At 46.3% G+C, this 21,801-nt stretch overlaps 1 protein-coding gene across 4 annotated transcripts in view; it reads right to left on the bottom strand.

The window, feature by feature from the left end:
• The window catches only part of WAPL (WAPL cohesin release factor), a 1,161,107-nt gene that overhangs the window by 182,663 nt on the left and 956,643 nt on the right, over positions 1–21,801 (bottom strand). For all 4 annotated transcript variants that reach the window (XM_085607305.1, XM_085607324.1, XM_085607315.1 and 1 more), the window contains one exon: positions 19,191–19,279. In XM_085607305.1, the coding sequence (XP_085463431.1) occupies positions 19,191–19,279 (89 nt within the window). The remainder of the gene's footprint in view (positions 1–19,190; positions 19,280–21,801) is intronic.

The following is a 21,801-nucleotide window of genomic DNA, read 5'->3' on the forward strand; positions in this document are numbered from 1 at the left end:
TCTTCTTCCACTGGTTCAGTGTGCATGTCCACCCCATGGTAGTGTGCTGCTCTCTGCACTAAATGGTGAAACCCTAAAGAGTCCTCTGGAGGAGACGGCCTTGATGGGTATAGGTCGTCTTGAGGTACATTGGGTACATCAGGGTTATTATAATCCTCCCATGGATCTGGGGTCCCTGGTGGAGTGGAATCCATTGGGGCGTCCCCTGGGTCATTGTCCGGGTCCCCGTCATCCGGATCTGGGGATGGGGCCGGATCGTAGTGAGGTAAAGGTGGAGGGGGTGGTGGTGGGAGGGGGGGTGGCAGTGGGGAGGGTACTCTAAGGGGAGAAGTAGCTGAGTCCCTCTTTTTGGGTGGAGGAGGAGGAGCCGGAGCCTCAAGGCGACGCTTCTTAGTAATCACAGTCAAAAGGCCAGTCTTTGGATCTCTGGACAAAGTCTTTTGTAAAGGGTCTGGTGTAAACAGAGCCAATGGCGCCGAGTCGTTTGTCGGCACCGGCGATTTCGGAACCGGAGGTTTCGATGTTCTGTGTACGCCATGCTTTTTGGAGGTCTCCGTGTGTTTCGGCGTCGAATGCTGTTTCGGCGCCGGAGCGTCGGTGTCGACCGATTTCTGTTTGTGTTTGGTCGGCGCCGAGTGTCCAGGCTTCGGCACCGGTGGTTTCGGAGTCGAGCTGGATTTTGCAGGCTTCGGTGCCGAGTGGTGTTTATCGGCACCGGGCGTCGGCTGGCTCGATCCCGAGCTGCCGTGAGACTTTGAGTGCTTCGACACCGGGCCCGAAGGTGGGGTGATCGAGGTTTTGGTTTTGCCCAGGCCGGCAGGCGAGGGAGTAACCGGAGTCTCTTTGGTTTTCGGTGTGGGGCTGGGAGGGGGCATTGTACTCACGGCCCGCTGTCCTGGTGTTACGTCCTCCAGGTCTGAGTCGTCGGCCTCGGAAGCGCTGACGATGTCTTCTCCCAGTTCGGTGTGTGTCTGCCCCGAAGCTTCGGCGTCGTCTCCGAAGATGTCCGGTGGAGCTGTCGAGGATGAGTGCGCCATGGTGCGTCGAGCCCTTCGATCTCGGATCGTTTTCTTCGATCGAAAAGACTTGCAGGCGGGGCAGTCTCGAGCCTCGTGTTCCGGAGAGAGGCAAAGGTTACACACCTGATGGAGGTCGGTGTGGGGAAATTTAGACCCACATTTTGGGCACTTTTTAAACGGAGTCCTTTCCATCGGCCGGGACCGGAGTCGCGGAGGGCCCGAAGGCCGGTGTCGATGTACGGGATGGAAAAAGTGCCGCTTCGAGAGATGAAGATGAAGGAACTCGAAGAATCGAGGATTTTCCGTCGAGGCTGGAACCGTAGAAGTTCGAAGCCGGAGCACGAAGTATCACATCCGAGCCCGATGGCGGAAAAAAACAATCTGAGGATGGAGCCGAAGCCCATGCGCAGTACGGACCGAAGGAGGAGTCACCAAACTCGTGACTTCCAAAGACGGTCCAAGAAGAAAAACAAACTGCAAACATCCGGGCCCAACACCAGATGGCGACCTATGCTAAGTGTACAATCTGCAGCTCATATGCCTCGAACATAAGACTGTTGTACTTACCTCTAATCTCATAAAGAGTGCTGAGGGTTTGACTAGAATAAATACACTTTATTTTATATATATATCTGTTGTGGTGTCCTTTCATTTGGTATTCAAGGGATTATATATGGTATCACAGCTGGCTTCACCTGCCATTCAGAGTTTAGCCTAAGACTGCTCTTGTCCATGCTACCACTAGGATAGCTGGTCTATAAGGTTGACTTTACAACCAATGACCATAAGGGTTGTTTGGACTGATATAAGGTGTACACTAGAACTAGTGACATCATACATCAGGCCAACTTCTCATACTATTCACTAGATTAGGACTATACACAGAGATCCCCTACTACAGAAAGAGCACTATCTGTGCCAGGGATGGCACTGCAAATGCTACTAGTGGACCTGCAGCTCTAATTGTGCCACCCACACAAGTATGCTTAAAGAGAGAACTCAGGCCTGCCACTGCAGTGCCTGTGTGCAGTTTATTAAACTGCCATGTTGTCCTGACAAGTGAACCCACTTGCCAGGCCTTACCCTTCCCTTTTTATGCACATCAGACACCCCTATGGTTGGTCAAAGGTACCCCCCTGGGCAGGGTGCAGTTTATGCTGATTACGTGCCTCCTTTGATTTTACTTAAGAAGGGATTGGGGGGTGCGTTTGGGCTAACCCCTCAGTTTTGGGGGCTCTGTTCGTCATTCTATTACTGCCGAGGGTCATCCCACATTCCCTGCTCTCTGCCCCGTTTCGCCACGGTAGCGTGCCAATTGAGCGGAGGGCTTGTTTTCAGGGTCAGCAGGGCATTTCCGCGTTGTGCCTCTATTTAAATCTATGCCCTCGCAAGCGCGCAACTGACAGTGCAGGGGTTTGCTTCCGCAGTTTGTAGCTTTTAACCACTACTGCACCATTTAAAAAAAATTTACTTTGTGTGCTGCTGATGACGTGCCTCCTTTGTATTTACTTCAGAGAGGCATGGGGGGGATCTGTTTGGGGGTAACCCCTCAGTTTTGGGGGATCTGTTGTCATTCTATTGCTGCCGAGGGTCATCCCACTTTCCCTGCTCTCCGCCCTGTTCTGCCACGGCAGCATGCCGATTGAGTGGAGGGGTTGTTTTCAGTGTCAGCTGGGCCGGCGTGTACATGCTGCATTTCCGGGTTGTGCCTCTATTTAAATTTATGCCCTGGCAAGCGCGCAGCGGGTGTGCCACTGGCGCCCCAAAGGCAAGCCCGTCTGCGCCTGGCCGCTGCCAGAAATTCTGCCAGTTCTCACAGAGGTATGGTCACCTACTCTGCATCAGATCTTGTCGCTATTCATAGGGGTGTACGACCCTGCAGTCATCCTCCATGTACCACTCTGGAGGGGCCTTTCTGCTGTCTGCATTGTGGGTTTAAAACCTGGTTGTCCTCTGCTCCTGTTCCCCCAGGTCCTGCACTTAGTACTAGCCTCAATATAAAACTTTAGTGTAAACTGCCACTCTCTAGTCAAACATTATGCAGATGTTTATGACTGTATACTGGATGAAGCCCCGGATGCCCTTTTTTTTTTTTTTTTTTAACTGAGACATGGTTGTCTGATGACGTGTCTGAACCGGTCTTGGCGCTTCCGCCGGGCTTTAGTATCAAGACGCTCAATAGAGGGTCTAGAGGGGGTGGCATTGCAGTCCTTTTTAAATCCTCCTACTCGTGCTCCTTTGTGAGGGAGTCCCTTGCTGGGTGCGAAGCTGCGCACTTTGGGATCTCTTTTAATGCTAACTGCACCTTGTCAGGCCTACTGATCTATCGCCCGCCTGGACCCTCCAAAGAGTTGAGAATGGCTCTTATTGACGCTGTAGGACCTCTAGCCATGAGAGCAGCAAATTTCAGTATCTTTGGGGATTTGAATTCGCATCGGGATAACCCTCAGGATGCTGCTATGGGAAACTTTCTGGCTGATCTTGAGGCCTGCCAGCTATTTCAACTGGTGCAAGGGCCTACACACTCTACTGGCGACTTGTTGGATCCAGTTTTTACTAATATTGCCCTCCTTACTGTTCACTCTCCCTCCGCGATGTGTTGGTCGGATCACTACCGCAATGTCATTTTCTGGGGTTGTGCCTATGAGAAGGGTGCCCCAGAGAGCATACTTAGGCGCCCTTTGCATAAACTGAATATCGTGCATTTTCAAGAGCTTCTTTCTTCATCTGTGCCCAACCTTCCAGGAGACTCAGACTCTGCCGATAAATCATAGTCCAATTGGATTTTTGGTGCTCTCTACTCCCTTATTCCAGCAAAATGGTCTAATAGACAGTACCAAATCTAGTCCTTGGATCAAGGTTAAGCTTACCTCCATGCACAAAGAGTGTAAGAGGTTGGAGAGAGCCTGGAGAAGGATCACCCTAATCTGAAGAAGCCCTATAACATAGCAATTAGGCAATATCATAGGTCTATCCAGTTGTAACGGGCCTTTTACTCTGCTGAGGAGATTAAGAGTAGTGCAAATCAGTCTAAAAGTATCTTTTCGATACTGAAAGAGCTGAGTCATCTACAGCTCTGACTACTACTCCGATATCATCTGACGAGCAATGCGATGTTCTTGCCTCGTTCTTTATGGAGAAGATTTATAAATCCTTCCCTCAGGTCATATCCGGTTCTGTCCCAGTGGATCGGCCTCCTACTACTTACACTGACAACTTTCCCTGCCATTTCACAGGAGATGTTGTCTGTGTTATGCAGTAAAGTGAAGTCTAGTTCCTCGTCCGGTCCTCTTAAGACGGCCTATGCGATGAAAATTTTGCCTGTGCTCATTTCTCCGCTGAGCCAGGTGATTAATTTATCCTTCTCTATGACTGTGGTACCGAGCACTTGGAAACATGCTAGGGTGATTCCCTGCTAAAAAAATATAACATGGACACAGCCAGGCCGGAGAGTTTCTGTCCCATCTCCCTCCTGCCCTGGGTCTCTAAAATCTCTGATGTCTATGTCAATACCATTCTGACAAAGTATCTGGAGGAAAATAACATACTAGACCCCTCTCAGAATGGTTTTCATTCTGGTCACAGCACGGAATCTGCCCTCCTTGCGGTCACCGACCATCTGAGATGGGCCTTGGATGAAGGTCGTACTTCGGCGCTGATTTTGCTTGATCTCAGTGCCGCGTTTGATACTGTTTCCCACCAGATCCTATTGAGGTGTCTGGAGGAGGTGGGAGTAGCAGGTGCCGCCGTGGACTGGTTTGCCTCTTTTCTCTCCAGGAGGACCTGCCAGGTTGCCGCCTCTCCCTTTGTTTCTAGAGCCTATGCCACTAAGCAGGGGGTACCGCAGGGCTTGGCGTTGAGCCCTACCCTCTTCAATCTGTATGTTCAACCACTGGCGAGGGTGGCTAAGGACAGAGGGATCACGGTAGTGTCGTATGCATATGATACTCAGTTGGTAGTCACACTCTCCTATGACATTACTCGGGACGCTTGTAAGTTCCGTAGCGATCTTGAGGCTGTCTCGGAGTGGATGACTGCCAACTGTCTCCAGCTCATCGCCAGCAAGTCCGAGGTGCTGCTGGTGGGGAGAGACTCGGAGCAAGCACTGGTGGCCTGCCACGCTGGGGCCAGCACCTGCCCCTAAGCAGGTGGTAAAAAATCTAGGGCTTTGGTTTGATACCGCCCTTTGCTTTCGTCCCCAAACCAAGAAGGTGGCAGGGACTTGTTTTGGGCTATTGCGAGGGATCAAGCCTTTGCTGGGCTTTTTTGCACCCCGAATTAGACAGGTTATCGTCCAGGCCTTGATTTGATCAAGACTTGACTATGCCAGCTACCTCTATCTGGGGGTTAACCAATCTGATATTATCAGAATACAAAGGGTTCAGACTGCAGCGGCTCGAGCTCTACTTGGCCTGCCGAGGAGGTGTCCTACTTCTAATGCCATCTGTCGCCTCCACTGGTTGCCTGTGGCCAAGCGTCAAGAGTTCAAGGCCCTTAGCATTACTTTTAAAATTCTTAATTTTGCATCTCCATCTATTCTGGCCAACTTGCACACTTTCTACATCCACTCCCGTCAACTTCGCTCTATGGGACAGAATCTTGTGGTTGTTCCTAGGGTGAGGAGGGCTCGTGCTGGAGGCGTTCCTTCCGTGTGTTGACCTCAAAACTTTGGAATTCACTCCCAACTGCTATCCGCAAAATAAAGTCCTATCTGCCTTTCCGTAAAGCTGTGAAAAGATTCCTCTTCTCTCCACTATGAGCTGTCTTGTTACTACAAGCTGTGCAGTTTTCTGTTTTCAGCGCCGGGACGCCCCTTCACTGGGGCAGCCGTGCACTTTATAAGTCATCATAACATATGTGAAAGGTAGGACATGTACTGAGGTGTGTACCATGTCCTGACAGTGAAATACTTTCTTTTTCACTGTTGAAAGGCCATCTTGCCCTTAGGATAGAATGGGGAGGCTGTGTAATATTTTTACAGTCTATCTTTCCAAAGGTTTAAGATGGAGAGGTGAAGTTTAGTGTGCAGGAGCTAACAATTCATTAACATCTTTTTGTGAAGTTGGTTTTTGCATTGTGTGTTTAGAAGGAAAATGCTACTTACCAGTATGCATCTGTTCTTGACATGTAGAGCTGCAGATCCATACACTATGCATAGATCGCCATCTGGTGTTGGGTTCGGATGTTTGCACTTGTTTTTGTCTTGGAAAAGTCTTTGGAAGTCACGAGATAGGTGACTCCTCATTTGGACGATAGTGCGCATGGGTATCGGCTCAATCTTCAGATTTTCGCCAGCAGGGAAATGATCGAGTTTGTGAGAAACAGATATGACAATGTATGCTGTATCTAAATAGGATAGTACTGGAACAGAGGCGGGTGGGCGTGTGTGGACCTGCAAATCTACATGCCAAGAACAGATGCATACTGGCAAGTAGCATTTTCCGTTTGAGGCATATGAGCTGCAGATCACACACTATGCATAGATTGTATAGCAGTACCCATCGTTAGCAGCGACCACCAGTATCTGCTCCAGTAGTTTGAAATAATGTTTTGAGTACAGCCTGGCCCACACTAGATTGCTGTTTTGTTTGCACATCTACACAACAGTGCTTTGTGAATGTGTGCAGTGTAGACCATGTATCTGCTTTGCAGATGTCATCTAAGGGAATGTTTCCTAAAAATGCCATTGAAACCCCTATCTTTCGGGTAGAGTGGGCTTTAGGGGGAACTGATAACATACGTTTTGCTTTGTGATAGCAAATCTGTATGCATTTGACAATCCACCTTGCTATCCCAGATTTGGATATGGGGTAGCCTTTATGTGGTGGTGAGAAGGACACAAAGTTTTTTTGTCTTGCAAAAAGGTTTATTTATTACAATGTAATAAAGCAGTGCTCTTTTTACATCTAAAGTGTGAAGAGCTCTTTCTGCGACTGTTTGTGGTTGCAAGAAGAATACTGGCAACTCCACAGACTGGTTGATGTGAGAGGGAGCAATAACCTTAAGAAAGGAATTTTGGATTGGTTCTGAGAACCACTTTGGTTTGATGGAGTTGGAAAAAAGCTTCTTGAATAGTGAGAAGCCTGTAGCCCACTGACTCTTCTAAGTGAAGTAATGGCCGCTAGAAAAGCGACTTTCCATGCTAGAAATTGTAGCTCGCATTTGTGCAGAGGTTGAAAAGGAGGGCCCATTAGTCTTGTGAGAACTATGTTTAAATTCCACACAGGTGAGGGTGGTACCCTGGGGGGAATTATTCTTTTGAGGCCTTCCATAAATGCTTTGATGGCAGGTACCCTGAATAGCGACACGTGTTGTCTATTTTGTAAGTAGGCTGCTATGGCAGCGAGGTGTAACCTAATAGATGTGTATGCTAAGTTACACCTTTGGAGATGCAGTAGATAACCTATGATATGTTGGATAGACACATCTAGAGGATTGATGGTGTTATTGTGACAATATTTGACGAATCGTTTCCACTTGGCTGCATAGCAGGCTCTAGTGGTGGGGCATCTAGCTTCCTTGATAATGTTCATACAGTCGGGGGAAGGTTAAGGTAACCGAATTCTAAGACCTCAGGAGCCATATTGCTAGGTTGAGCTGTGCTGAGTCCGGGTGTATGATCTCTCCACGGTTCTGGGATAAGAGGCGTGGGGAGAGGTGTAGTTTTTGGTGCTGGACTATGGATAGTTCCAGTAATGTGGCGTACCACAGTTGTCTGGCCCATGTTGGAGCAACTAGGATGAGAGTGAGTGAGTGTTGCTGTAGTTTGCGCACCACCAGTGGAATGAGTGGGAGAGGCGAAAAAGCGTATGCAAATCTGCCTGACCAAGTCATCCATATCGCATTTCCTTTGGACAATTGGTGTGGATATCTGGCGGCGAAGCTTGGCCATTTGGCGGTTTTGTGTGGCGAAGAGATCCATCTCTGGTTGCCCCCATATGTGGAAAAATGGTTGAAGAACTTACGGATGAAGTTCCCACTCGTGAATCTGTTGCGTCTGACGATTTAACAGATCGGCTATGCTGTTCTGGACTCCTGGGACATGTTGTGCTAGGAGAAAAATGTTCTGAGGAATAGCCCATTTCCACATGCTTTGCGCTAGTTGAGAGAGCTGTAGGGAGTGTGTCCCGCCTTGTTTTTGTATGTAGTACATGGCTGTCATGTTGTCGGTGTGGACTAGGACAGCTTTGCCTGATGGCTAGTAAATCCAGGTGACTGATGTGCAGTAACTTTTGTTGAGGGGGTCCACCTGCCCTGCATGGTGTGATGTAACAGATTAGCTCCCCAGCCGGAGAGCGATGCATCCACTGTTAGCACAATCTGTGGAACCGGCTCGATGAATCGTCGCCCTTTGGAAAGGTTTTTGGTGTTCCACCACTGCAGAGCGGTGTGTGCGACCGCCCACCAACACCAGATATGTCAGCTGACCTTGAGCATGGTTCCACTGACGTGCGAGACATCCCTGTAGGGGAAGCATCTGGAGTCTTGCGTGAGGTACTATGAATATGCAAGAGGCCATCATCCCTATCAATAGCATGAACACTCAAGCTGGAAGAGTGTTGCGGCTGAAATTTTGATATGAGGCTTTGTATGCCTGCTATCCTGGCTGGGCTGGGATTTGCAAGTGCTTTTGAGGTGTTTATTGTGGCACAAAGGTACTGTTGTATGTGGGACAGTTGTAAGTGAGACTTTGTATGGTTTATTGTAACCCTAAGTCGTGGAGTAGTTGGATTGTGGCGTGAGTGAGATGTACACACTGATGGTATGAATTGGCTTTTTCCTTCTCCATCTGGTCACTCTGCTCACTCCCCTTTCCTCCCCCCCCTCTGGATCTGGCAGGCGAGTACCAGCGCTGGGACGCCCTCTGGTAGCTATGCGCTTTATAAATCCCAAAAAATAAAATAAATAAATAAATGAGCCAGTCTAAGTATGGGAAGACGTGAATGTGCTGCCTTATTAGGTGAGCTGCAACTACCACCAGACACTTGGTGAACACTCTGGGTGCTGTGGTGACTTCGAATGGGAGGACCTTGAATTGGTAGTGCTGACCGTCCACTACAAACCTGAGATATTTCCTGTGAGAGGTATGAATGGGAATATGAAAGTAGGCGTCCTTGAGATCTGAGTATGTACAGGTTTAAGGGTTTGAGGTCTAGGATAGGAGAGCCGTCCTTCTTGAGAATGAGGAAGTACAGGGAGTAAACTTCTGTGTTTTGTTGTTGCAGGGGGACTGGTTCTATTGCATGTTTGTGCAGGAGGGAGGTTACCTCCTGCTTTAGCAGCGATAAATGTTCCAATGATATTGGGCGCTGTGTGGGTGGTATGTTTGGGGGGTAGAAGTGAGTTGTAGACAGTAACCTGATCGAACGATTTGTCTCACCCACTTGTCTGTGGTGATGTTGTTCCAGACAGGTAGGAAATGTAGTAATCTTCCCCCGACCAGAAATTGAATGGTCTGGGGGGAGTGGAGGGAAGTCATTGGGTAGGGGTGGAGGCGGAGCAGGTATTATTGGTCTTGCCTCTACCCTTGTTATTATTACCTCTGTAGCCTCCTCTGATAGCCTCTGGTGAATGTGGTCTGGGTGGGAGTTTTATAGGACGTTGAGGGATTGTCAGAGGAGCAGCCTGTTGATGTGCCCCTGTAAGAGGAGCGACTAAAGGAACGTCTGGGAGCTTGTGATTGCAAAGCTCTCATTGATTTAGCCGTGTCTATCTTTTTTCATCTTTGAGAGATGAATCCACGGCAGGCCCAAATAGATGCTCCTGGTGAAATGGTTGGTTGAGAATGGAAGTTTGTACCTCCGGTTTAAACCCTGAAATGCGTAGCCATGCATGCCTTCGCAGGAGGACACTTGTGATGATGGCCCTGGAGCCGGTGTCTGCCACGCCACAAGAGCAACAAATGTTGGTGTTTCTGATGATTTTACCCTCATGTGAGGCTGTTGGCCTTAGTTTTGTATTTATCAGGGAGGTGTTGCAATAGGGACTCATCATAGCGTGCTCTAGTGTATCTGGCTAACAGCTTGAGTATTGGCGATGCACCATATATTAGCCGCTTGCGACGCTGTACGTTTACCAGAGGCGTTCAAGAGTTTCGACTCCTTGTCGGGAGGTGGAGCGTCGCCTGAGGTTTGCGAGTTAGCCCTTTTTCTGGCACTTGAGACCACTAAGGAGTCCAATGGTATCTGGCATTTAATGTAAATTGGGTCTGCTGGGGCAGCTTTATATTTTTTCTCTATCCTGGGGTTTATAACCCTAGCCCTCACAGGATCTTTGAACACCTCAGGTGCATGTTTGATGACCCATTTTAACATAGGGAGGACAGAGGTGGACTTTTGTGAAGTGTCAAAAGTGTCCATTAAGAAATCCTCTTCCACAGGGTCTGTGTGTAAGGCAACTCCATGGTATTGTGCAGCTATGTTAACTAGCTGGGTGAAACCTATGGTATCTTCTGGAGGGGAAGGTCTAGAGGGGTAGATGTCGTCCTGTGGTACGTTAGGGACATCTGGTTTGTTGCAATCGTCCCAAGGGTCTGGGGTATAAGGTGGACTAGTGTTCCCTAGTGGTTCGTCTTCCCTCCCCTGTGTCATCAGAGGTGTCATCGTCCACTGGTGGAGGAGATGGTTGTGGTGGGGGAGGTGGAGAAGGGACTCAAAGGCGATGTCGCAATGTCTCTTTTCTTAGGTGGTGGAGCCGGTGGAGGCGTGTCCAGTTGTTTTTTTTTAGAACTGAGAGTCAGTTGGCCAGTCTTTGGGTCTTTTAGAAGAGTTTTTTGGGTGGGATCTGGTTTAAAAAGCTCTGGAGTGGACTTGTGCTCCTTAGTCTTTGAAGCATGAGCTTTTTTAGTCTCTGCAGGAGTTTGCGGAACCGGTTGTTTTTTCAGATCCAATGCTTTTTACGGTTCCGATGTTTTTTTAGGTTCTAATGGTGTTTTCGGTTCCGAAGCTTGCAAATGGGAAGTGTTCGGTAGCATCTTTTTGCTCGGTTCCGACGGCTTCTTCGGAGTCAAGGGGTCGGTGCCGGTAGTTTTGGGTGCAGAGAGCATGGATGTGGAGGCAGCGGTCGGCACGGATATGAAGGAAGGTCTCTTTTTCGTTGCCGGGACTTGGGCACCGACGACAGGCTGACTCGAGCCAGAGTGGCTTGAAGGCTTTGTTGTGGACTTCTTTGACGGGCCCGAAGGCGGGGCGTGAGTATTGTCTCGGTGTGCACCTGGGCCCGAAGGTGAAGGTGAAGGCGCCACCGAAGCCTTTTTCGGTGCGGGGGAGAAGGGGGTCGGGATCGACGTCATTGCTTACGACCCGCTGCCCAGCAGTGATGTCCTCGAGGTCGTAGTCATCGGCTTCGGAGGCGATGACGGGGCCTTCTTCGATTTGCTCCTGTTCTGGCACATCAACGCCCTCCTGGAAGATGTCATCAGGAATGGGTGCCGACAAGCGAGCCATTGTTCTTCGGGCTCAACGATCCCGGATGGTCTTTTTGGAGCGGAATGAGGCACAAGCTGGACAGTTTTTGGCCTCGTGCTCTGGTGAGAGGCAGAGGTTACACACCTCATGAAGGTCTGTGTGTGGGAACATCGACCCACATTGAGGACACTTCTTAAAAGGAGTCCTTTCCATGAGCCAGATGGAATGGCCTAAGTAGGCCCGAAGGCCTTCGTCGACGACCGGAATCGAGGACATCAAAATTGAAGAGATGCACAACGACTAGGGATCGCGATCGAGACAATACCGGAGAAATGATGAGGATTGCGAGTTGAAAGTTGGATCGGTAACGGCACCAAGCTGGTGCGCGATAAACACATCCGAGCCAGATGGCGGAAAAAAACAATCTGAAGATGGAGCCGATGCCCATGCGCACTATCGTCCAAAGGAGGAGTCACTTATCTCGTGACTTCCAAAGACTTTTCTAAGACAAAAACAAGTGCAAACATCCGGGCCCAACACCAGATGGCGATCTATGCATAGTGTGTGATCTGCAGCTCATATGCCTCGAACACCACTCTTTTAGAAGTGGCTGGGTTTTTGTGCTATAACATTTCTGGGGGTCTCTGCCTGGTTGTGGATCTGAAAGTGATAGGATCTGGGGAATGTCTTGACCCAGGGGAGGAGGTGGGACAGCAACAGGCTGACCTGCATCTGGAGTGTGGGAGGGAGGAGTAGCCCATGGGGCTGAGGAGGCCTGGGTTGCTGCCATAAAACAATAGCTCCATCTCCTGCTGAGTGATTAAGGATCCAGAACCCCACTATCAAAGGAAGAAGGTGTTACTGGCAGGGAGACACCCAGAACTGGTTTGGACAGGGGTCAGTACCCCCCTGAACACAAAGACTTCGAGGGGTATAACTATGAGAGCTGAAATCCCTGAACGTTGGAATGGATTGATCAAGACTGAAACGGAATGAAACTACTTTGTGGTCAAGAGGAAGCTCTGCCAAGGAAGAAACAGCTGAAGAGACTGAAGGAAAGGACTGACCCTTGCTGTGTGTTCAGGGGCTGGCCTGCAGTTTGCTACTTTAACCAAGGAGAGGCTAAAGGGACTTTGCTGTGTGCTGTGTCCCCCTGCTTGAAAGGACTTTGCTGTGCGGTGTCCTGAAGTAACTTAACCCCAAGGGCCCGAGGAGAGCTGGCTCCCTGTTGTGGAAACTCAGGAACACAAAAGTTTCCAGAAGTGTCTCAGCGACGCTGTGCGCGTGTGCTTCGTGCAGCCTGAGACCTTAGTGAGTCGTGCCCTGTGATCGTGCACACCCAGAGTCCAAGTAAGTCTCAGCGACGCTGGGTGCGTGTGCTTTGTGCAGCCTTTGACCTTCATGAGGATTGCCCTGTGATCGTGTACACCCGGAACTCAAGGGAGTCTCAGAGACAGTGTGCATTGGAGGCCCAAGACACGAGAACGGGAGAGGAGAGCGAGGTCGCACCCCCCAGGTAACGTGTCGCCACCTGGGGTGGGGTGCGGTATCGGAGAGAGACGCTCTCGGCCTTTCACATTCTGGTAGCGCGAGCCTCTGCTTCAGCTCGTATCACAGCCCGTACTTGCCGAGGAGTGGCAGTCCCGGGGCCGGAGTGCGGAGCTGCACTTTGGTTTACACCATACCTGTGTTGAGGGAATATGGTGGCGGAAGCTGACCGAGAGTCAGTACGAGTGGCGGAAAGACCATCTAAAGCACTGTGATCGGTGCTGGAGTGTATTACGCATTGCATTATTCCTGCATTACGAACTACCTGATTGTTGCATTACGCATTGCATTATTTTGGCATTACGAACCGCTTGATTGTTGCATAACGAACTGCATTATTTTTACATTGCAAAGTGCCCGATTCTTGCATTATGAAGTGCATAGCATTGCATTAGGACTGCATTAGATCACCTAGAATTGCTTATTATTATCGCCAGAACCTACAAGGGCTGGCTGGCCTAATAACCGGCCAGGAGGAATATTACAAATACGCATATGTTGGATTTTTATCATGTGGTCTCATCTTATATAAACGTATACTTGTTTTTCTATGAAACTCGTGTGGACTCCTTCTGTGGTGTCATCATTGGTTCACTGAGAGCGTGGTTGCAAATACTTTACACATTTGCCTTGAAGATCAACCTGGCTGCTTGTGCCAAGCTACCGGGGGGATGAGCAGGGGCTATCTGAGAAGGTGTCCTTCCTTTCCGTGACGTGAAAGCGAGGGTCCCTACTTGGCCTAAGGTACCTAACTATGGAATCCCTGTTCTAACAGACTGGATCTTTCACTGGTGTTGTACAATGGTCTGCTATATAATTTGGTGAGCACTATTTTCTTTAATGCTCTTCCCCTATTCCACACACAACCTCGCAGCACGCCGCATGCTTTATCTACTGATTTTTTTCCCAAACTGTGGTCCGCGGACCCCCAGGGGTCCAGGATACATTCCAAGGGGGTCCGCAGGAAGCAGTTTTAAAAGCATTGCAAAGCATCTTGTAGAATTAGCAGTTTTCAAACAAGTGTCAAGATAACGCTAGTGATTAATGTACCTGCTGGAGAGAGAGGAGTTTTTCCAGTGGCAGCTTTGACTTATCTAATGTAGCACAGAGGGTTAATATGCCTACTGCAAAGAAAGTGTACCATGCATTAAAAAAAAAAAAGTATTTTATGTGCAGAGTCGAGTGGCTTACTGCTTTTTGTCACAGAGATTCTTTTGTTACTGTGCAGTTTATGAGTGACAATCGTAATCTAGCACAGCGACCTATAAACTGTCATCAAAGAACTGCTTGCAAACTGCAAGGTACAAGTTAGTGACTTATGTTTTTCCCAGTCTCATTATCCTGATGCTGCTAAAACGGTTTATTTAGGTGGAAATACATTTGTATTGTTAAAGTCAAGGCTAACCACTGTGTTATGTTCTGAATTCTGAGTTTGTGCTTCTCCAGACTAAGCACTCTTTAAAAATGCCTACAAGTATGAACGACCTGGGAATTCTACACCTTGTAGTCCCCTTTGCCTTATGTAACATTTTCTATACACTGATTTACATGTATGAGTCACTGTCTCTGTATGTGTGTGATGTAAAGTGCTCTGACATCCTACCGTGGTATGAGAGATGCTATAAAAAATAAAATACATGTGACAGAGGGGCTATGGAGAGATAGAGGCACTGTTGGAGGGTGATAGTGGGGGAATCATTGAAGAACCCCAAAAAAGATTGTTGTATCCTGGTGCATAGTAAGGTCTGCCACTTCAGAAATGCAGGGTTGCACCATATTTACAAGAATATGGTGCAGCCCTGTGCTTCCCCTGCGTTGGTGCTACACTTAACACTGTAGCGCCAATGCAAGGACCCTTGCACCATAGTGCGAGGGTGTCTGCATGCAGGGGAAGATTGTTTATGTGCAGGGAGGGGGCCCTTCCTGTACATAAACAGTACATAAACAATCTTAAAATGCTGTTTTGTCACTTCTATGTGTGCTGTTTAATGCAGCCCATATGGAAGCTACAAAGTGTAATTTTTTTAAAAGATTGTTTATGTGCAGGAAGGGTCACCTTCCTGAACATAAATAAAAGGTGTTTTGCAAAAACGAGGAGAAATAAAGCATTTCTCCTTGTTTCGCCAAGTTAAGACCAGGTTTTCCCTGGTCTTAATTTTGGCTCGGCCTCCCATTTACGCTGCCCTTGTAAATAGGGGGCAGCGTCAAAACCAATGGGTGTTGCGGTGGAATGCCCACCGCACCCACTGCCCACCCCTTTCACTCGAAGCATTGAGTAAAAGGGGGTCTTATTTACAAGGCACTGTTAAGCCAAGTAATGGGCCAGATGTACGACCTTGTTTGCGGACGCAAACAGGAGATCCTCCCGTTTGCGGCCGCAAAAAAGGGTAATAGCATGTACAACTGCTATTCTGCGAGTCAGTGACTCGCAAAATAGCGTTTGCGACTCTCGCTATTAGGAAGGGGCGTTCCTTCCTAATAGCGACTCGATATGCTACGTACTGATGTTTTGTGGCCGCATTTGCGACCGCAAAAAAACACTTGCCGTCTACCACCTACTTCAAGTAGGTGGTAAACCACTCACAAAGGGGAAGGGGGTCCCCAGGGGACCCCTTTCCCTTTTTGAGTATGTGGAAAATATTTTGTAAGAGCGGGCAGTGGTCCCAGAGACCACTGCCTGCCCTAAATGAAATGAAACTGAAAAGTTTCATTTTTCTTTATTTAAATGCATCCCGTTTTCCTTTAAGGAAAACGGGCTACATTTGAGAAAAAAAAACGCTTAATTAAAAAAGCAGTCACAGACATGGTGGTCTGCTGACCCCATCAGGCCACTATCCCTGTGAATGCTAGCCATTCCTAAAGGGGTCGCAAATTGTGCCTGCCTCATTAATATTAATGAGGCATGCAAATTGCGACCCCATTAGGAATCACAAACAGTGTCTGAGACACTGTTGTGCATTCAAATTAGCGACTCGCAAATGCGCCCCAATTTGTGACTCGCTAATTGACTTGTCGTGCATCTGGCCCCAAGTGGCTTAACGCTGCCTTGTAAATAAGGCAAAGCCCTATCGCTACAGGAATGTTGCAAAAAGTGTTGTTCCCATGGTGATAGGGGCTTGTAAATAAGCCCCTAAAATCCTTAGTAATTCGATTATTTGTTTTCTGTGCACACGTGTTTATTTTTTTCAAATTACTGTTTGAAATGTAAAACCTACAAATTGCTTGGGGTTCCCCGGTCCTCTGGAGTCAAAAGTTTGGGAACCACTGATCTACTGTATTTATTTAAATTACTACGTGGTCAGCTTTAACTATAGTGGCGCGCTTATTCAATTAACGGCGTGGTCCACTTTCGGTTTAACAGCTGCGCTTATTTAATTATTTATCTTACAAGCAGCCGCTTTCACATTAGCAGCTGCACTTATTTATTTTATTAATTAATAGAGCGGGCTGCTTTCACTTCAGCGGCTGTGCTGCAGAACGTTTCTAAATTAATCAGTTTGTTTATGCTTTGTGTGGGAGGGCACCATATGCGCTTTCACTTTAATATTGTCCGTGCCCCTTTGTTTAAATGCTGCTCACTGTAACCTGAGTATGGTGAGCAGCGTCTAAAGAAGGGGGCGTGGCCAACCTTAATGTGCTCTCGCATTTGAAAGTGTGAGCTATTGGCATTAAAAATAAGGCCTTTTATATATGTATTGGGTTTAAGAGAAAAATAAAAGGCATTGACATTTACAATGCCAATCTCTTAAACGCTCGCAAAAGCGAGACCTATTGCATTGAAAATGCTTGTTAATCACGCTAACATTGTGGTCAAAGGTTTCTCCTCATTCATACCAGATCAACACACAAACACATCAATAATCATCTGAAAAGATGACCAGTCAGCCTTTGTGAAGAGCCTTCCTTTGCGCTGAAACATGTGTTGCTGCGTTTTTAGTAACTTTTGATAATCATAGTTAGAAACAGTTTTCGCAGCAAATCCATAACTATGCGAGCTATGGCAGCGGAATTGCATAAATCCAGTGGCACTGAAATGCTAGTGGTCTCATAGGACCCTTATTACAAATTACAACATAATTTAACTAAAGTTAGATCCTGTTTTATGGAGTAAGATTCTTTTCCCTTTATTTAGAGCTTGTTTTTCCAGTAAGATTGTGCCATCCTCTTGGAAGGGGAGCATTTTGGTTCCCCTGTTCAAGAAGGGCGATAGGAATAACCCAATGAACTATCGTCAGATAGCCCTTCTTGATGCTATTGGAAAAGTTTTTTCCAAATGCCTTCTAGCACTAATTACTGATTGGGTCGAGGTGAACCAGATTTTACCTCTTGAACAAACGGGCTTCCGCAAAGGGCATAGTACTTTGGATAACCTTACAGCCCTTCAGGTTATCCTGGATAAATATGTAAGAGTTCGGGGTGGAGGAGTTTATGCGGCTTTTATTGATTTCTCCACAGCATTTGACAAAGAGGATCGTCCTTTGCTGTGGAGAAAGCTAGCTATATTAGGTATGCCCTCTCTTCTATTAGACCTAGTACGATCTCTACATTCGGATACTTGGTGTCGAGTGTTACAGGGTGGAGAAAGGGGCCTCTCGCGGGCTATTCCCTCCACTAATGGTTTAAAACAAGGTTGTCTTCTGGCTCCTCTGCTGTTCTCCCTATATATTGCTGATCTTCCAACTTCGCTTGCATCTTGTGTTGGCATAGCCCCGGTAGTGGGGGGTTATCCTATAGCCAGCCTTTTATATGCTGACGATATTTTAATCCTAGATCTAACTCCTAAAGGTTTAGCTAATCGTCTGCAGGCTTTACACGATTTTGCTCAGTCCCACTTCTTGAGGATAAATGCCTCAAAAAGTAAAATTATGTGCATTACAGGGAGGAAAAAATCTAAATCTGAGAATTATGGCTGGTCAGTAGGTGGGCAAAAATTGGAAGTGGTCAAATCATATACCTTTTTAGGAAGAATAGTTTCTGCAAACTTGAGTGAGAGGCAGCACATTGATAACAACTCTCGTAAAGCTCTGTCTCAAGGCAAAAGCTTGAGTGCTCTATATTCCGCCACAGGGAGAAAACACTTTGCTTTATTATTAGAGGTTTATAAGGCAAAAATCCCTTCAACCCTCCTATATGGAATAGAATTGGTTGATTTAAAACACTGGGGCTTTCTTCATATGATTGAAGGTAAACTATTAAGGTCTTTAACCACTCTGAATTCCGCTTGCTCTACAGCTGCTCTTAGACTTGAATTTGGTCTGCGTAGCAGTTGGGTACAGGGCCTGTCTGCATTAGTACGTTGGGTCGCTAGCCTCGCTAGAGGAGAAATGGGGACTCTGAGATCCCTTCTCAAGAGAGAATTATTGGGAAGTTTTAAAGAGCACTCTCAAATTGTTAGGAATTTCAGAAAGGCAGTGGCACTTCTTGAATTAGATGAGAGTTCTATTTTTACTATTTCTCCTTCCCAACTAAAATCTCTTTTGAAACAGGCCTCCTGGACTCTTTGCTATACGCGGGACAAAGAATCCATGACAGCTAAAAAGCGAAGCGTTCTTTTGTTTAACACATATTCAAGGAAGCTTGCTCAACCTTACGTATTTTGGAACTTATCACACGGCATTCGGAGATTTTGGTTTCTTTTGAGGCAAGATCTATTGCCGCTTAATTCTCTCTTGGCTAAATGGTATGGGTCTTCCCCCCTATGTAATTTTTGTAATATGTCTGCACAGGATCGTACTCATGTATTGTTTATTTGTCCTGCACTGCGTTCACTTCGTTTAAAGTGGCTAAGATCAATTTGTTTACAGTTGGGAATTCTTGATGCGAATTCTTTTTTAAAGGCTTTATATACTCCTCCCAATGAAATGTTCTGCTTCAATATTTTTAACTTTTTTAAAGGTTTTTTAGATATTTATTGATGAAATAAGGAGGACTGTGTCGCAGTATGTCCTTTTTTAATGGAGAGTGTTGTAATTGTTTACTTTTTTCTTTTTATGACGGAATATGTATATGTATTTTGTGTATTTTGTTTGTGTGACCCTCTAAACATAATAAATAATTGAAAACTAAACGTCTCATGTTTGTATAGTGTTTCAAGAAATATTTACAAAAGAAGGTCAATTCCAATTTGCCTAACTTATGGAAGGAAGTATTTTCTTCATTGACAGTGGAACAGAAATTTGAGAGATCCCAAAAAGATCCACAAACACAAATAACATACCGGACTTTCTTGGCAAAGGCAACCAAGAAGAAGTGCTGTGTAAGAAGATACAATGCAGTCTTCCATGTGCTTCCCAGCATGTTGGAGAGCTGTAAGAAGAAAATATCCAGTTATATTTAAGCAGAACAATATCACATTATTTTACCTTGTTACGAGACCAATTGTTTTCCATGTGGCAAAAACTTGCAATTGCCCATTGTTTGAAGGATTAACTGACATGCAATGATTTGTCCTAAACGGAACACCTTAACTTCCTTGAATGAGATTTAAATGATCTTGCGTGAATTCTGAAACACTGGTTTTAACCAAAATTTACAAGGACATTTCAGCATGATACAGAGGCAGTTCGAATAGGAATCTGAAGAAATGTGCATGCACTGCAAAATCTGGTTGCATGTATAGCACACCCAGGCACTTCGGTTAACCATGAAAGGGCACTGGGTTTGTTTTAATCAGCAACGTTATAATGAAAAAACAACTGAAATACGAACAGACTTGAACTCTATCAATGCTCTGGGGTGAGTAAAATGAAGCATACGTTAAATACAGAAGCTAGTGGAGAGAAGATTTGGTATATCACAAATATCTTAGTTTGGGTGGAGACGCAGCGGAGAGAAGGAGATGGCAAAAGGAAGAAAGGATGGGAGGTGGGAATCAGGCTGGCAGTACAGGGACAAAGTGCAAGACGAGCTGGAAAAAAGATCAAATTAAGAATATAACATAAGCCAGAATATATATCATTTGAGAATATAAAGAGTGGAAGGTGATGGGACATTTGAAGGTCCCAATTTCTATACGGTTTGAACTGTACTAACACTTAATGATGTAGGTTCGCATACAGATAATTTCAGATTAGCACATACAAAATGTATCATTTAACAAAACTGCATAAAGTCCTCCAGGAACTGCAGTATATACACAAATGTTAGTTCATCACTCTTAAAAGAAATTAAAAAAACACATGCTTTGGCAAAGCTGTCTGGACTGGAGTGTGTTCTTATATGGCATTGTAAATCGAAACAAAAAAATAGATAAGTTGTGTAGTAGCAATAGTTAGGATATTGCAAATATTTAGACGTGCACGCACATGTAAAGATGCCCAGAGTGTAATATACTATTTATTACCATTTTTTAGCATGAGGAGGGGCGATGATTTACAAGTGGGACACCATGCTTCTTCCTTCACTTAAAATCTGATAGCGCGACAATGTGTAGTTCCGCATATATGGTTTCTGACAGAATTTTAATGAAGTATTTGCTTTTATAAAGCATTTAAACAAAGCAAGGATGCAAGAGTGCAGTAAGGTACAATAACAGTAAAGAGTCAAGTAACTCCTATCAGAGTCTTTCCCCTGTGCAGTCGCTGTAAAATGCAAAATGAGACACAGCTAACTGTTCTCTTGTTAATTTTGCTGTATTGTAAATATGTAATTCGACATTTGCACTTTAGGAATAAATGTGTGAATGCATGCTTATTAATATAGATGCTGTATAAAACGTGCTATTAAGCCACATTTATTCTCACTTATGGGACAAATGGATATAAATATAGAAATACAAACCTATTGTTCTAAAGCTCAGACACAGGCCATTGAAAATGGATACCACAGGAAAAAAGGTTACTAGAACCATGATGAACAAGTTGCTTACCTGCGGCAATGCTCTGTCTGGTGGTTACTCTACTTGCATATTTCTCACGCTTGTGCAACTGCAAGGCAAGGATGTGAAAATAGGCATCCTGCAAATCCAACTCTACCATGCAGTCGCCTGAATCCAGGGAAGATAGGACTTCGGCCAGAATGTGCATCCTGAACTTGGATTTTTTTCAGAAAAAAGTTCAGAGGGCATAAATCTTAAATGACTAATTACTCCGTCCTTTTTCTGCACCAGGAAATAATGAGAGTAGCATCCAGTCCCTATTTCCAACGCCAGAACCCTCTTAATGCCCCCTTGTCCCTCTGTAGGATGGTCAAGTGGTCCTCCGGAGTCACTGTGGTGTAGGTGGTAAGTGTTAAGAGTGGACAGAAAGCGTAGCGCATATCCACCCTGAACAATTTTCAACACACATCAGTCTGGTGCGAAGCTCTGTCAACAGTGGAGGTAAAATCTTATCATGCCTTCAACGGTATTGCTATGTGCTGCTCATACAACCTAAAGGGGTTTTGAAGCAGACGTGGAAGGGGCGCATTGACAGTAGACTGGGGATTGAGTAGTACGTTGTCCCAGAGAGCCTGGAAATTGCTGGCTGGCTGCCTGACCTCGAAAGGACTGGTAGTTCTGTTGCAGTGCATGGTGGCTTTGTCATGGTCTTGGCTGAAAGCAGTTTTCGAAGCCCAATAAAAAGAAAACTGCTGAGGACACAGCATGCAGAAAGGATTAGGAGCACACTGTGAATGAGTTCTTTAAAGTGCTCCCATGCTGAGTCAGCTTTGTCTCCAAAGAGGCATGTGCAGTTCTATGGCATACCCGAAAGCAAAGCTTGGATGTAACTGGAAAAGCCAGTGGATCTCATCTATGTGTGGTGACGATGCACCATGATGGTTCCAAATGCCCCACCCAAAAAGTTGGCGGCTTCCAGAATAGAAAGGTTGATTTATCGCCCAGTACCTTC

Source organism: Triturus cristatus, chromosome 1_2 (assembly GCF_964204655.1).
Source record: "Triturus cristatus chromosome 1_2, aTriCri1.1, whole genome shotgun sequence".
NCBI lineage: Eukaryota > Metazoa > Chordata > Amphibia > Caudata > Salamandridae > Triturus > Triturus cristatus.